At 42.6% G+C, this 14,336-nt stretch overlaps 1 protein-coding gene across 1 annotated transcript in view; it reads left to right on the plus strand.

Annotated features, from left to right (window-relative positions):
- Positions 1-14,336, plus strand: part of MRPS30 (mitochondrial ribosomal protein S30) — a 61,608-nt gene that overhangs the window by 27,612 nt on the left and 19,660 nt on the right. The window contains exon 4 of the mRNA XM_086960609.1: positions 12,576-12,752. Coding sequence (XP_086816735.1) covers positions 12,576-12,752 — 177 coding nt within the window. The remainder of the gene's footprint in view (positions 1-12,575; positions 12,753-14,336) is intronic.

Consider the following 14,336-nt stretch of genomic DNA (forward strand, 5'->3'; position numbering starts at 1 on the left):
TGCCCAAATACGGAGATCGCAATCACCTAAGGTCCGGTGTTGCGCTCCTGTGGAACACTAAAGGCGCGCATGCGCACAACAGCCTGTCTAATACGCATGCGCGTTCAAAAAAGGCGACCGCGCATGCGTGGAGCAGAGGCGCTACAAGTGATACCGCGGAAGCCAAGGAGGAACAATATACAATGCCTCCGCCTTGCTTAAAAGAGCGTGTACTTCAAGGCTGAACTGGGTTCACAAACGGGCAAATATTTACTGTTACAATATGGAGGGACAGCAAGATATGCCATTGACTAGGTATTTGTTTAGTACAATACTATAAATTAGTAGCGTGTACTGTACAATAGTGCCCATGCCCCAATAAATATCTAAAAGGGGCTCACGTTATCTATTAGGTTTCAAGATGAAAAAAACTGATAGAATTAACGCACAGATGAGTTTCAGTTGCAGGGCATGGAGGCCATGTGCACGTGGTGAGGTGATGGCAGTATGACCTAATAGACCAAAAGCATCATGATTTAGGATATGAACTACATAATGTATCAGAGACAGTTATTATCTCAAGAGGCTCCAAGGGATGGAGTCATTAAGCCCCGTTGTGTCAGTTCCCAACCTGAACACCCACCGTTGTTCTTTTTCCAAGAGGCCCACCTCTGAGGGTAATTGTTCAATAACCGTCCACTGCAGCTCATTCACACAGTGTTGGTGTTCGATGAAGTGGGTTGACATTTTGGTAGTGAGTTTCTTACATCTGATGTTACTTTTGTGTTCATTTAATCTCACTTTAACAGGTCTTGTTGTCATACCAACGTATTCTTTTCCACAGGGGCACGTGATCAGATATACAACATTCTTGCTGTTGCAATTTGTGAACACACGTTGCTCCCATTGTGTCCCATTTGAGAAGGTCAAGGTCAGGCTTTTTTTAGTGAGGTGGCAGTTGTTACAGTTACCACATGGATAGTGACCATGTATGCCCTGAAGTCTTGTTTGATCCTTTTTCGTGGGGGGGGGGGTTTTGTGTGGACAAGCATGTCTCTCAAGTTCCTGCCCCTTCTATGGGCAAACAATGGCTTCTCCAAAGTTAGACCGCTACTCGTCAGAGTGCGCCAGTGTTTGTTCACCAACTTGGTCACTTGGTTGGTAACTGGACTATATGTGGTGACACATACTGTTCTTTTTTCGGCTTCCCTCCTCCGAGGGTTATCCTCTAGGAGGGCCTCACGGTTGTTATTCCTGGCCCTTTTTGATGCTTTTCTGATTACAGTTTCCGGGTATTTCCTCCGTCTCAGTTTCATACTTAGATCCTTAGCCTGAGATTTATACTTAGCAATGTCACTGCAGTTCCGCCGAAGACGCAGGAACTGTCCATAGGGAAGGTTCTCCCTCAGATGACGTGGGTGGAAGCTGTCAAATCTGAGGAGGCAGTTCCTGGCCATTGGTTTGAAATGTGTTTCCGTTTTGAGGGCTCCTGCTTCGTAATAGATGTTTAAATCCAAAAAGACCATGCTTTGGTTAGACACCTGGTGAGTAAATTTTAAGAAGGCATTTTGGTTGTTAAGCCAAACGGTAAAGTCAGTTACCGTAGTCATATCTCCTTCCCAGATGACCAAAATGTCGTCTATATACCTCCGCCAGGTACGAATCCTCGTCCTGTATGGGTTGTCTGGGTGGAGGATTCTTGTGGACTCGAGGTGATGGACATATAGTCCGGCCAAGCTCGGGGCAAAAGTACTGCCCATACTGGTCCCATGTTTCTGCCAGAAGAGGGTGCCCTCATACTCAAAAAAAATTTTGAAAAAGGATCAAACAAGACTTCAGGGCATACATGGTCACTATCCATGTGGTAACTGTAACAACTCCCACCTCACTAAAAAAAGCCTGACCGTGACCTTCTCAAATGGGACACAATGGGAGCAACGTGTGTTCACAAATTGCAACAGCAAGAATGTTGTATATCTGATCACGTGCCCCTGTGGAAAAGAATATGTTGGTATGACAACAAGACCTGTTAAAGTGAGATTAAATGAACACAAAAGTAACATTAGATGTAAGAAACTCACTACCAAAATGTCAACCCACTTCATCGAACATCAACACTGTGTGAATGAGCTGCAGTGGACGGTTATTGAACAATTACCCTCAGAGGTGGGCCTCTTGGAAAAAGAACAACGGTGGGTGTTCAGGTTGGGAACTGACACAACGGGGCTTAATGACTCCATCCCGTGGAGCCTCTTGAGATAATAACTGTCTCTGATACATTATGTTGTTCATATCCTAAATCATGATGCTTTTGGTCTATTAGGTCATACTGCCATCACCTCACCACGTGCACATGGCCTCCATGCCCTGCAACTGAAACTCATCTGTGCGTTAATTCTATCAGTTTTTTTCATCTTGAAACCTAATAGATAACGTGAGCCCCTTTTAGATATTTATTGGGGCATGGGCACTATTGTACAGTACACGCTACTAATTTATAGTATTGTACTAAACAAATACCTAGTCAATGGCATATCTTGCTGTCCCTCCATATTGTAACAGTAAATATTTGCCCGTTTGTGAACCCAGTTCAGCCTTGAAGTACACGCTCTTTTAAGCAAGGCGGAGGCATTGTATATTGTTCCTCCTTGGCTTCCGCGGTATCACTTGTAGCGCCTCTGCTCCACGCATGCGCGGTCGCCTTTTTTGACCGTGCATGCGTATTAGACAGGCTGTTGTGCGCATGCGCGCCTTTAGTGTTCCACAGGAGCGCAACACCGGACCTTAGGTGATTGCGATCTCCGTATTTGGGCATATACCGATCCTTATTAACTAATTAACCATCACCAATTACCGTGAGGGATAGTGTATATAAGGGCCCTGACGCTACACAGGCTCACTTCATCGGAGCCGCGTTGAGGGAAGGCAGGCGAATTGCTATTGCAGTAACCGTGAGTTTATGGGTGACAAAGACGAGTTTTTTCCACCAGTCTGGTAGATACATTATCATGCCTTTTTCCAACTGAACCTCGTTCATTAATGTTGTTTTAGGTCTTTTCTGAGCAGGAAGGAAGGATCCCCAATATACGCTTAGGCTCATGAGGTCTTACACTTTAGAACTCTAAGTAAGACTTTCTCCTTCTTATTATGTGCTCTCTTTCCATCAGAGCAGAGAGTAATTCTGTGTTTTGTATATATGTGTGTGTCAGTATTGTTATGTCCACTTGTGTCTTTTCTTTTCTTCACAGGGTCCCATTATTTTTGGTATGACCTGGTGATACTCAGAGAAGGTTTCTTCTTCTCCATTTATTTGTCTGTGACATTTGCATGTATTTATCTATGCATTTCTTTTTGCAGGTTTTTTCGCCAATTGGGCGCAACTGCATTCGCTAACACTAAAAACATTGTTAGGAATATTACACATTATGGTAATTTTTGTAAATTTTTAATACACTTTAACATTCTGCATGTGAGTAAGGGGAGGGTAAGTGCATAACCCTTGTCCTGAAGAAGGAGGCTGTGACCTCCGAAACATGTTGACACTTTAATAGTGGTTTCCGATACCTTAACTCGTATCTACCTAACCACGCCCTGCACTTCTTTTAATAATACCAGCCGGGGATTAAATTAAAAAAAAAATTCCTCGTTGAGTATGTGATCGGGGTTTTTTTTTTTTTTTTTTTTTTTTTTTTCCCCGAAGTCCAATGATTACGCTGTTTGGAAATCATTTTCTTTTACGTCTGTATACCCAATAGGGCGATTCGATATAGGATTGGGTACTTGACTGCAGCATACTACCCTGATGGCTATCTTGACGTGGTGCTGTGGGAGCATATAGAAGTACTGATGGGCGTACCACCTCATAACATCCAATGCCTATACCAGTTTATCTGTGACAGTACACTTATCTCTACGCACTACTACTCAGATACCAAGGGCGTGAATGAGGACAAAAAAAAAAAAAAAAAAAAATTTCCTCCCACGTGCCAGGTATTTTTTAACCTTTCACTTTTTTCACCTCACCTCACTCACACCTTGGTTCTATACACACACCCCCACACATAGTTCACTTCAAAGTGCTCCTGCGTATCCACGAGTCGTAGCACGCCGCATCCCGTAGAGGGGTGCGAAGGCCCCGATGATGAAGCATGACACCAAGGGGCCTGTTGGTGTGTGAGGGGCATTTAAACAACACTGTGTGTTTCCCCATCACTTCAGGGATCACCACCACCTTGAGTGGATTCCACTTTGTTTATTTATACATTTAGGGAGACTGAATCCACTGACTCTCTCTCTCCCCCCTTCTGTTACAATTCGTATACTGACAGCGCACAGCTGTGGGAGCCACTTCCCATCTTTATTTCCACTTTTGGACGTACCCAAACACACATACAAAACACTTTAGTTTCAAAACCTTCCTGCTCTCCTCACCTAACAATATGGAGGATGAACATGGATTGACCTTTAGCGAAGATGACATCGACCGTATTCTGGCTGATGACAAACCCTTTGAAGGCCTTAGTAACAGTGACCCTGGCCCTGCTGTAGCAGATTGGGATGAATTAATGAATGTCCGAAAAACCCAAATTAGGACAGCCCTTCATGGCTTACTAATGAGGGAGTATTTACGAAGCAAGATGGCTCCGCAAGGCTTACTAGTCAAAACAGAACCGTTTATTTTCCAAGATGACCTCGTTTTTAAAAAGGCATGGTCACTCATCTCGTGGCACTGTACCAGGGATTGGCTGGTACTCATAGTTCAAACTGCCGCAAGAAAGTCAGTGGAATTAAAAGTTGAGATCCAAAGACTGGAAGTACAGCTTAAAGCTTTCATTTCCCCTGCAGATTTGAAAAAAGGCCTTGAGGAGCTAAATCAACAAATGAAGGATTTCGAGGCAACCTTAAAACAAAGCAAATTTAATAAATTTAAAAAAGATAAAGATCGCTTTACCCCTGAGAGAGCCTACCCCTACACCCGAGCTGACTACGTTATGAAGGATAACTCAAGTGATACTGACAGTGTCAACTCTGATAGCAGTAACTCAAGCAATAAGTCAGGTGGTTTTCAACAAAGAAAGCAAAGGGGAGGTTTCCGACAGCAAAGGGCCCAATTTCCACGCCAGAGATGCTGGCGAGGTTTCCAAGGACCTCAATTTAACCCTTATCAGCCGCCTTTCCAATTCCCACAGTACCAGTTTGTACCACCACAAATGGGACAAATGTACCCCCAATGGGTTCCGGATCAAACCAATGCTCCCCAGAACCAACAGCCTTTTTTATCCTGGGGCCAAGGATCCCGCAGAGGGCGGAACAAGAAGGGCAACAACGTCAATTGGCAACCCGCAGAGGAGGCAGACCCACGGGTAGTGACGAGGAGCATGACGGCGAATCAGGCGTCATCGAGCAACAGGGGGACCTAGTTATTAACATAACTCCCTGGCCCCTCACTGATTTACAGAGGGAGGTACTGAACAAAGGCCTAGGATATGTCCCCACGAACAAACCAGACATTTTCTTATTGCACAAAGAAATGCAGGAGTTTATTAGAACTATTAAACTGCGGGCGTTTTTCAAAGATAAGGAGCCATCCACAGAGACCTCAGACACCGGTTTAAAACCGAAATCAACTTTTACACCGTTGGATAATCAACTCCCGGTTGAGGTTCTGGCCTTCGAAAAAGCCGTAATGCAAGAATTAAAATGTCTAGAAAATAAACAGAAGGTTTTTCAGAACATGTCAAGAATGGAAAGTGAGGCCATTAAGGAATTGAGGATGAATAAGAACCTGATCATAAAACCCGCGGACAAGGGTGGGGCAGTAGTTATCCAAACCACCTTAGCCTATGATAAAGAGTGTAGGAGGCTCCTTTCTGACAATAGGAACTATCAGATCCTCACTGAAGATCCAACTGAATCGCTGAGAGTTCAGATAGGAGGCATGGTGGAAGAGGCACTTACACATGATTGGATTACCAAGAAGGAGTCGGAGTTTCTGATACAAAAGAATCCACGGACTCCATATTTTTACACCATACCCAAGGTGCACAAAAACCTTGATAATCCTCCCGGTCGCCCCATTGTTTCTGGCATCTCATCTATTCTGGAACCATTGTCCAAATTTGCGGATGCCTTTCTTAGACCAATTGTGCAGGCCGCTGACACATATTTGAAGGACACAAAGGCAGTACTCCAATTGTTGAATAACCAGACTTTTGATCCCAGCTCCCAGATGCTCCTCAGTCTTGATGTGGAGAGCCTCTATACGAGCCTCCCACACGAAGAGACTTTACAAATCATTGAGGAGGTACTACACTCTACAAACTGGGAATACCATACCCCACGAAATGTAGTACTTGAATGCATCTCATTGGCCCTTACCAAAAATTTTTTGGAGTATGAGGGCACCCTCTTCTGGCAGAAACATGGGACCAGTATGGGCAGTACTTTTGCCCCGAGCTTGGCCGGACTATATGTCCATCACCTCGAGTCCACAAGAATCCTCCACACAGACAACCCATACAGGACGAGGATTTGTACCTGGCGGAGGTATATAGACGACATTTTGGTCATCTGGGAAGGAGATATGACTACGGTAACTGACTTTACCGTTTGGCTTAACAACCAAAATGCCTTCTTAAAATTTACTCACCAGGTGTCTAACCAAAGCATGGTCTTTTTGGATTTAAACATCTATTACGAAGCAGGAGCCCTCAAAACGGAAACACATTTCAAACCAACGGCCAGGAACTGCCTCCTCAGATTTGACAGCTTCCACCCACGTCATCTGAGGGAGAACCTTCCCTATGGACAGTTCCTGCGTCTTCGGCGGAACTGCAGTGACATTGCTAAGTATAAATCTCAGGCTAAGGATCTAAGTATGAAACTGAGACGGAGGAAATACCCGGAAACTGTAATCAGAAAAGCATCAAAAAGGGCCAGGAATAACAACCGTGAGGCCCTCCTAGAGGATAACCCTCGGAGGAGGGAAGCCGAAAAAAGAACAGTATGTGTCACCACATATAGTCCAGTTACCAACCAAGTGACCAAGTTGGTGAACAAACACTGGCGCACTCTGACGAGTAGCGGTCTAACTTTGGAGAAGCCATTGTTTGCCCATAGAAGGGGCAGGAACTTGAGAGACATGCTTGTCCACACAAAACCCCCCCCCACGAAAAAGGATCAAACAAGACTTCAGGGCATACATGGTCACTATCCATGTGGTAACTGTAACAACTGCCACCTCACTAAAAAAAGCCTGACCTTGACCTTCTCAAATGGGACACAATGGGAGCAACGTGTGTTCACAAATTGCAACAGCAAGAATGTTGTATATCTGATCACGTGCCCCTGTGGAAAAGAATACGTTGGTATGACAACAAGACCTGTTAAAGTGAGATTAAATGAACACAAAAGTAACATCAGATGTAAGAAACTCACTACCAAAATGTCAACCCACTTCATCGAACACCAACACTGTGTGAATGAGCTGCAGTGGACGGTTATTGAACAATTACCCTCAGAGGTGGGCCTCTTGGAAAAAGAACAACGGTGGGTGTTCAGGTTGGGAACTGACACAACGGGGCTTAATGACTCCATCCCTTGGAGCCTCTTGAGATAATAACTGTCTCTGATACATTATGTAGTTCATATCCTAAATCATGATGCTTTTGGTCTATTAGGTCATACTGCCATCACCTCACCACGTGCACATGGCCTCCATGCCCTGCAACTGAAACTCATCTGTGCGTTAATTCTATCAGTTTTTTTCATCTTGAAACCTAATAGATAACGTGAGCCCCTTTTAGATATTTATTGGGGCATGGGCACTATTGTACAGTACACGCTACTAATTTATAGTATTGTACTAAACAAATACCTAGTCAATGGCATATCTTGCTGTCCCTCCATATTGTAACAGTAAATATTTGCCCGTTTGTGAACCCAGTTCAGCCTTGAAGTACACGCTCTTTTAAGCAAGGCGGAGGCATTGTATATTGTTCCTCCTTGGCTTCTGCGGTATCACTTGTAGCGCCTCTGCTCCACGCATGCGCGGTCGCCTTTTTTGACCGCGCATGCGTATTAGACAGGCTGTTGTGCGCATGCGCGCCTTTAGTGTTCCACAGGAGCGCAACACCGGACCTTAGGTGATTGCGATCTCCGTATTTGGGCATATACCGATCCTTATTAACTAATTAACCATCACCAATTACCGTGAGGGATAGTGTATATAAGGGCCCTGACGCTTCACAGGCTCACTTCATCGGAGCCGCGTTGAGGGAAGGCAGGCGAATTGCTATTGCAGTAACCGTGAGTTTATGGGTGACAAAGACGAGTTTTTTCCACCAGTCTGGTAGATACATTATCATGCCTTTTTCCAACTGAACCTCGTTCATTAATGTTGTTTTAGGTCTTTTCTGAGCAGGAAGGAAGGATCCCCAATATACGCTTAGGCTCATGAGGTCTTACACTTTAGAACTCTAAGTAAGACTTTCTCCTTCTTATTATGTGCTCTCTTTCCATCAGAGCAGAGAGTAATTCTGTGTTTTGTATATATGTGTGTGTCAGTATTGTTATGTCCACTTGTGTCTTTTCTTTTCTTCACAGGGTCCCATTATTTTTGGTATGACCTGGTGATACTCAGAGAAGGTTTCTTCTTCTCCATTTATTTGTCTGTGACATTTGCATGTATTTATCTATGCATTTCTTTTTGCAGGTTTTTTTGCCAATTGGGCGCAACTGCATTCGCTAACACTAAAAACATTGTTAGGAATATTACACATTATGGTAATTTTGTAAATTTTTAATACACTTTATCATTCTGCATGTGAGTAAGGGGAGGGTAAGTGCATAACCCTTGTCCTGAAGAAGGAGGCTGTGACCTCCGAAACATGTTGACACTTTAATAGTGGTTTCCGATACCTTAACTCGTATCTACCTAACCACGCCCTGAACTTCTTTTAATAATACCAGCCGGGGATTAAATTAAAAAAAAAATTTCCTCCCACGTGCCAGGTATTTTTTAACCTTTCACTTTTTTCACCTCACCTCACTCACACCTTGGTTCTATACACACACCCCCACACATAGTTCACTTCAAAGTGCTCCTGCGTATCCGCGAGTCGTAGCACGCCGCATCCCGTAGAGGGGTGCGAAGGCCCCGATGATGAAGCATGACACCAAGGGGCCTGTTGGTGTGTGAGGGGCATTTAAACAACACTGTGTGTTTCCCCATCACTTCAGGGATCACCACCACCTTGAGTGGATTCCACTTTGTTTATTTATACATTTAGGGAGACTGAATCCACTGACTCTCTCTCTCCCCCCTTCTGTTACATTTCTTCTTGCCCTAGACATGTTCCCTCTTGGTTATGTATTGAACATGAGCTTTCTTCCCCCTTGCCGATGTCTTCCTTTTTAACTGCCTCCTGTATCTCTATTCTGTTTTCTCGTACGAATATTATAGATACGATCACAGCAGTTAAGGTAATTGACAGGAAGGTCTCTGTCCCAATTCATAAATTGCGGTGGTCCTCTCTTTGGCGCAATCCTAGGATTAAAATTGTTATTGATCCTACGTTAATGCACTATTGGGCTACCAAAGGGATTACCCTAGTACGTCATCTTTGACTCAAATAATGATCCATTACCTTACTCCTCCTTGGCCCAACAATTTGCCCTCCCTAATGTGGATTTTTACACGTTTTTGAAAATTTAAGTTGCTGTAGCCAAGTTACGATTTCACCCACATTCTCCTACCATTACATTATTTCAGTTGTGGCTTAAGTCTGGACATGTGGCTTCAAAGATTTATAAATTCTTGTCCTTTACTACCTCTAACATAAGTACTGTTGCCCAATCTAAATGGTGTCGTCATTTTGATTCAGAAATTATTGATCACATTTCTTCTGATGATTAGCAGTGGATTAGGAAGCTGTCCCTTCGTAATAAAATAGCCCCTTCTTTAATTCAGTCTAAATTCTTCTCTATTAATCTCCTACATTGGACCCCAGTACGTCTACATTCTCTACAATTGAAAGATGATGACCTTTGCTGGAGTTGTGGTTTGGCGGCCGGTGACTATCAGCATATGTTTTTTGATTGCTCCCTTCTTCACTCTTTCTGGGATTTAATACATAAACATCATATGCTGATTTTTCATATCCAATTCCAACTTTCTTTCCCCATGATCATGCTAGGTCCTTGGGCGTCCCAAGTTCCCCTACCTTTAGATCTCTTGGACTTACAGTTAATGGACCTTTTACTGACGGTGGCTGTTAAAGTCGTTCTCATGGAGTGGAAGTCTTTTTCTTTTGTATCATATCATACTTGGTGTGCTCGGGTCTCCTTTTTGAGGTGTGCTCATACTTCAGTGGATGAGGCACATCTTTCCCCTTCAATTTCTAATGGTGTTTAGAGAGCTTTGGATGCTTATATGGATTTGGCATCGAAAGGTTTAGTTGATCAATTTCCCTTTGTGTAATCTTGTGTTGTGCTGTTTTGTTTTTGTTTTGTTTGGATAGCCCTTCAGAAGATCCTCCCTTTCTTTCTTTCTTTCTTTCTTTCTTTCTTTCTTTCTTTCTTTCTTTCTTTCTTTCTTTCTTTCTTTCTTTCTTTCTCTTTTCTTTTCTTTCTTTTCTTCTCCTTCTTTCCCTTCTCCCTTCCTCTCTTTTCTTCCTTTCTATCCTGGTTTTCTTTTTCTTCTTCTCTCCCCTTTTTTTTTTTTTTTTTACATCTCAGGGTGATACTTTTACTGTTTAACATGTTTTATTTCTATAACAAATTTGACGCACTTTATAATGAATGTATTTATCATACTGGATATATTGTGTGCGATTTAACACAATTGTATAGTTCTTCTTTTCAATTCTCTTCATCTGTATCACTTTTTGTGCATTTCAACTATATATGTGCTGTTTTAAAAGTAATAAAATGTATTGAACTTAAAAAAAGAAATTTAAATTGGATGGTAATTCTAATTGATTACTTTGTGCAATTATCATCCATACCTATGAAATTAGAATGGTGTGCCCCCTTAACCTATGCTCAGAAACTGCCGCTGACTGAGTACAAACACCGCTGATTACGGACGGCGACCCCCGAGGGAAGCACACCATTCCACAGGATGAACGAAACCAAGGGTGGAATTACAGGGTTTAGGCTGCAATTACCGGAAAAAGTGAAAACGCAGTTCCGAAAGATTGCAAACGCGCTAGCACTCCTGAATGCCTTGTAGTAGTGCTTCCTGAACTATTTGTCCTTCAATTAAACAAATATCAACCCTCCCACTTACATGATACTACATCCCAAAGTACACCATTTGTTAGATTGTGCGAGGCGCTCCAGAAATAAATTTTTATTTACCGTAGACAGACACGAGCAGCCTAAAAAATAAGACCAGCGATGGAGTTCAAAGGATCATTTAAACAAAAGAGTTCTCTAAAATAGCAGATGAACAATGCATGTGTAATTAAACTGTACTTGGCTGGTGCTCCTGAGCCTTTAGCGGAAGTAAAGGATAGGCTGCCTGCGCATCTCAGGAAGCACCAAAGAGCGACGCCTGGTGTATTGATTGCAAAAGGTCTTGTAGACAACACATGCAGGCTGACGCTCGACCTAAACAACTAAATGGGGGGAATGCTCCAGCTCTAATAAGAGCAGGTGGCACCTGTTAAAAGGGAATAATGCATTATTTTGTCCAGGTAGTACGTACAATTGAAGCTTCTTATAAATTACTGGACTAAGGCCCATTTTCATGTAATGCCATTTGCAATAGTTCATTTTGTGGTACTGTAGTTATAGATATTTGCAATTTACTCCTCCTTTTTGATATCATACTGTAGTTATAGAACCAGTGCCCCACACGACACCCCCCAAACCCCCCCTTTAGTACCCCTTAGTGTGTGTCCTCCAAACCCCCCCCCCCCCCCCCCCCCCCCCCCACGTACACTTTCCTCTGTCTGAAGTGCTCAATTGAATGCTTTGACAGCAGGGATTCTTGGGAGGTGGATGAATGCACATGAACTTGTTGCGAATCAATCAATCATATCATATGTTAAGCGCACTACTCACCCGTGAAGGTCTCAAGGCGCAGGGTGGGTAATGCTGCTACTGCTCGAAAAGCCAGGTCTTTAGGAGTTTTCTGAAGGTCAGCAGGTCTTGGGTCTGCCGTAGGTGTATGGGGAGGGTGTTCCAGGTCTTGGCAGCGAGGTGTGAGAACGATCTGCCAACGGAGGTCGCTCTTTGGATGCGGGGGGACTGTGGCGAGGTCGGCGGAGCGAAGCTGGCGGTGGGGGTGTAGAAACTGAGTTGTCTGTTGAGGTACGTTGGTCCGGTATTGTGGAGTGCCTTGTGTGCATGGGCAAAGTGTTATTATAATTGATCTTGTCGGCTCCGAATTTCTCAAACTCTTTCACAACTACTCCTAACTCTTTGAATGAAGACGTTGCCATGTTATTTGCACATTCTGTCAAAGGCTATCCTGCGATGGACTATTATAAGAATTAAAGTTTTAAGAAATGCAATGCTATACCTTTCATTTAATTATAAATGCAAAAGAAATACGTACTCTTGAAAAAATACTTAATATCTTGTTACAGGCTCGAAGATAGATGATCCTTGCTGCTATGGGCATACGCAGTTTCATTTGCAGACTGACAAAATTAAGCGAGATAGACTGCTTGAAACCAACCTGACTGACCAGATTGAAGTTCGTTTAAGAGCTCATGCTATTGCAAGTCTCTTTGCATGGACAGGGGCACAAGCTATGTATCAAGGTTTGTTTCAGTTTACTTTTTGGTTTTGTGTTTCCGTGAACATTTCGTACATCTTCCATTATGTAAATGCAGGATTTTCAGTTCCTCATGCATAGTTTCTGCAAGAAAAAGGAGTAACCTAAGTATTATACAGATGTAAAATATTACGTTTCAAGACTGTAGGAATGTGTTCATCTTCTAGCAATAATGTTGTTTATACATACGTATTACAGACACAGAGATTTTTTTTGGTCACTTGTAACTCTGAAATTACTGAATTATTTTTGACACTGGAGCCTTCCCACGATTCCGTGCGTTTAATTTCTTGTGTTGAAACCGATACGACTACTGCATATATTTCCAACCACTCATAATTCAATGGACTTGACTTCTTGTCCTCCCCTCATGCCACTAATTATTTTTGCCCTATAATTCCACAAGATTTGACCGTTAAAACTGTATATACTACTTTGGAATATCACTAGCATATGCAATATCGCAACACCCCCTCCCCATTTGACTGTATTACTTTCTCTGCGCTGCACAGTGTACCTCACAGCTTAATTCACATGTTTGAAGTCAATACTATGTAGTTTTCTTTTTATCACTCACTAACCGTATGTACTGCTTTAGCCAGTTTACGAGGTGTATATTATTGGTATATATCCCCCCTGCTTAGTTGTGCTTTGCCAATGTACGTCAAAATAAATTTTCAACCGGACAGAGCACTATTCGAGAAATGCATATAGTCTTCGGGTTTCCGAACAAGCAACACTAGTCAGTATTGAATGTCTTGTGCAGTCACCCCAGCCACATATCACTTTTACCTCTTTACAGTTTCCTCCTGACATTTTAATATTCATGTAACCCTTTTTTGATGCAGAATATCATAAACATGTGAGGTGATTAGATGCAGGGTAGTCTCTGTCCCCGTCGGTTGGTTTTCTAGAGACAAAATAATCATAGGTGTAACTGATTCTCAAAAATCAGGGAATTTTGTTTGATCAGTGGGTTCCAGATTCTGTCTTGTGCTGAAGCTCTGGTGCTTTTAAGCAATTTAAAAATCACGAGTAAGTTAGGTACCGTTATTTTCCTAACGAGATAATCATCTAATTAAAGCATGATAAATCTTGATTAGATAATTGTGCCAAGATTCAGGAATCAGTAAATGTTGGCCTTCCTTGAGTGTCAGTGCCTAAGGCTTCAAGTGCCCCACACCCTCAATATTTCTCTTTATTACACATACGAAAAGTATGCATGCTGTCGTTCAGCAAGTCTTTACTTTGCTTTAATAAGTGTCTTATATTTCAGAGATCTAGTTAAATACTCTTCAGACTTTTCTGAGTTATTGCCAACTAGCAAGTGTCTCAGTGGTTTACAAATGCTTCCTCTGCCCTGTCGGTACTCTTGAGTTATTCATGGTATTACAGTTGCCTTTTTTTGTCTGAAAATACTGTTATTAGTGTTTTACATTTTATCCATGAAGTGCTTGATGGTATCTGCAAATTGGGGCGGAATATAACCTTTAGCCTGTGCCTCAACTGATTCCCATTACGTGACTCAGTGTCTGTCATACCTAATCACTCTCAAGAGTATTTTGTTTTA

This window comes from Lissotriton vulgaris, chromosome 3_1 (genome assembly GCF_964263255.1).
Source record: "Lissotriton vulgaris chromosome 3_1, aLisVul1.2, whole genome shotgun sequence".
Classification (NCBI taxonomy): Eukaryota; Metazoa; Chordata; class Amphibia; order Caudata; family Salamandridae; genus Lissotriton; species Lissotriton vulgaris.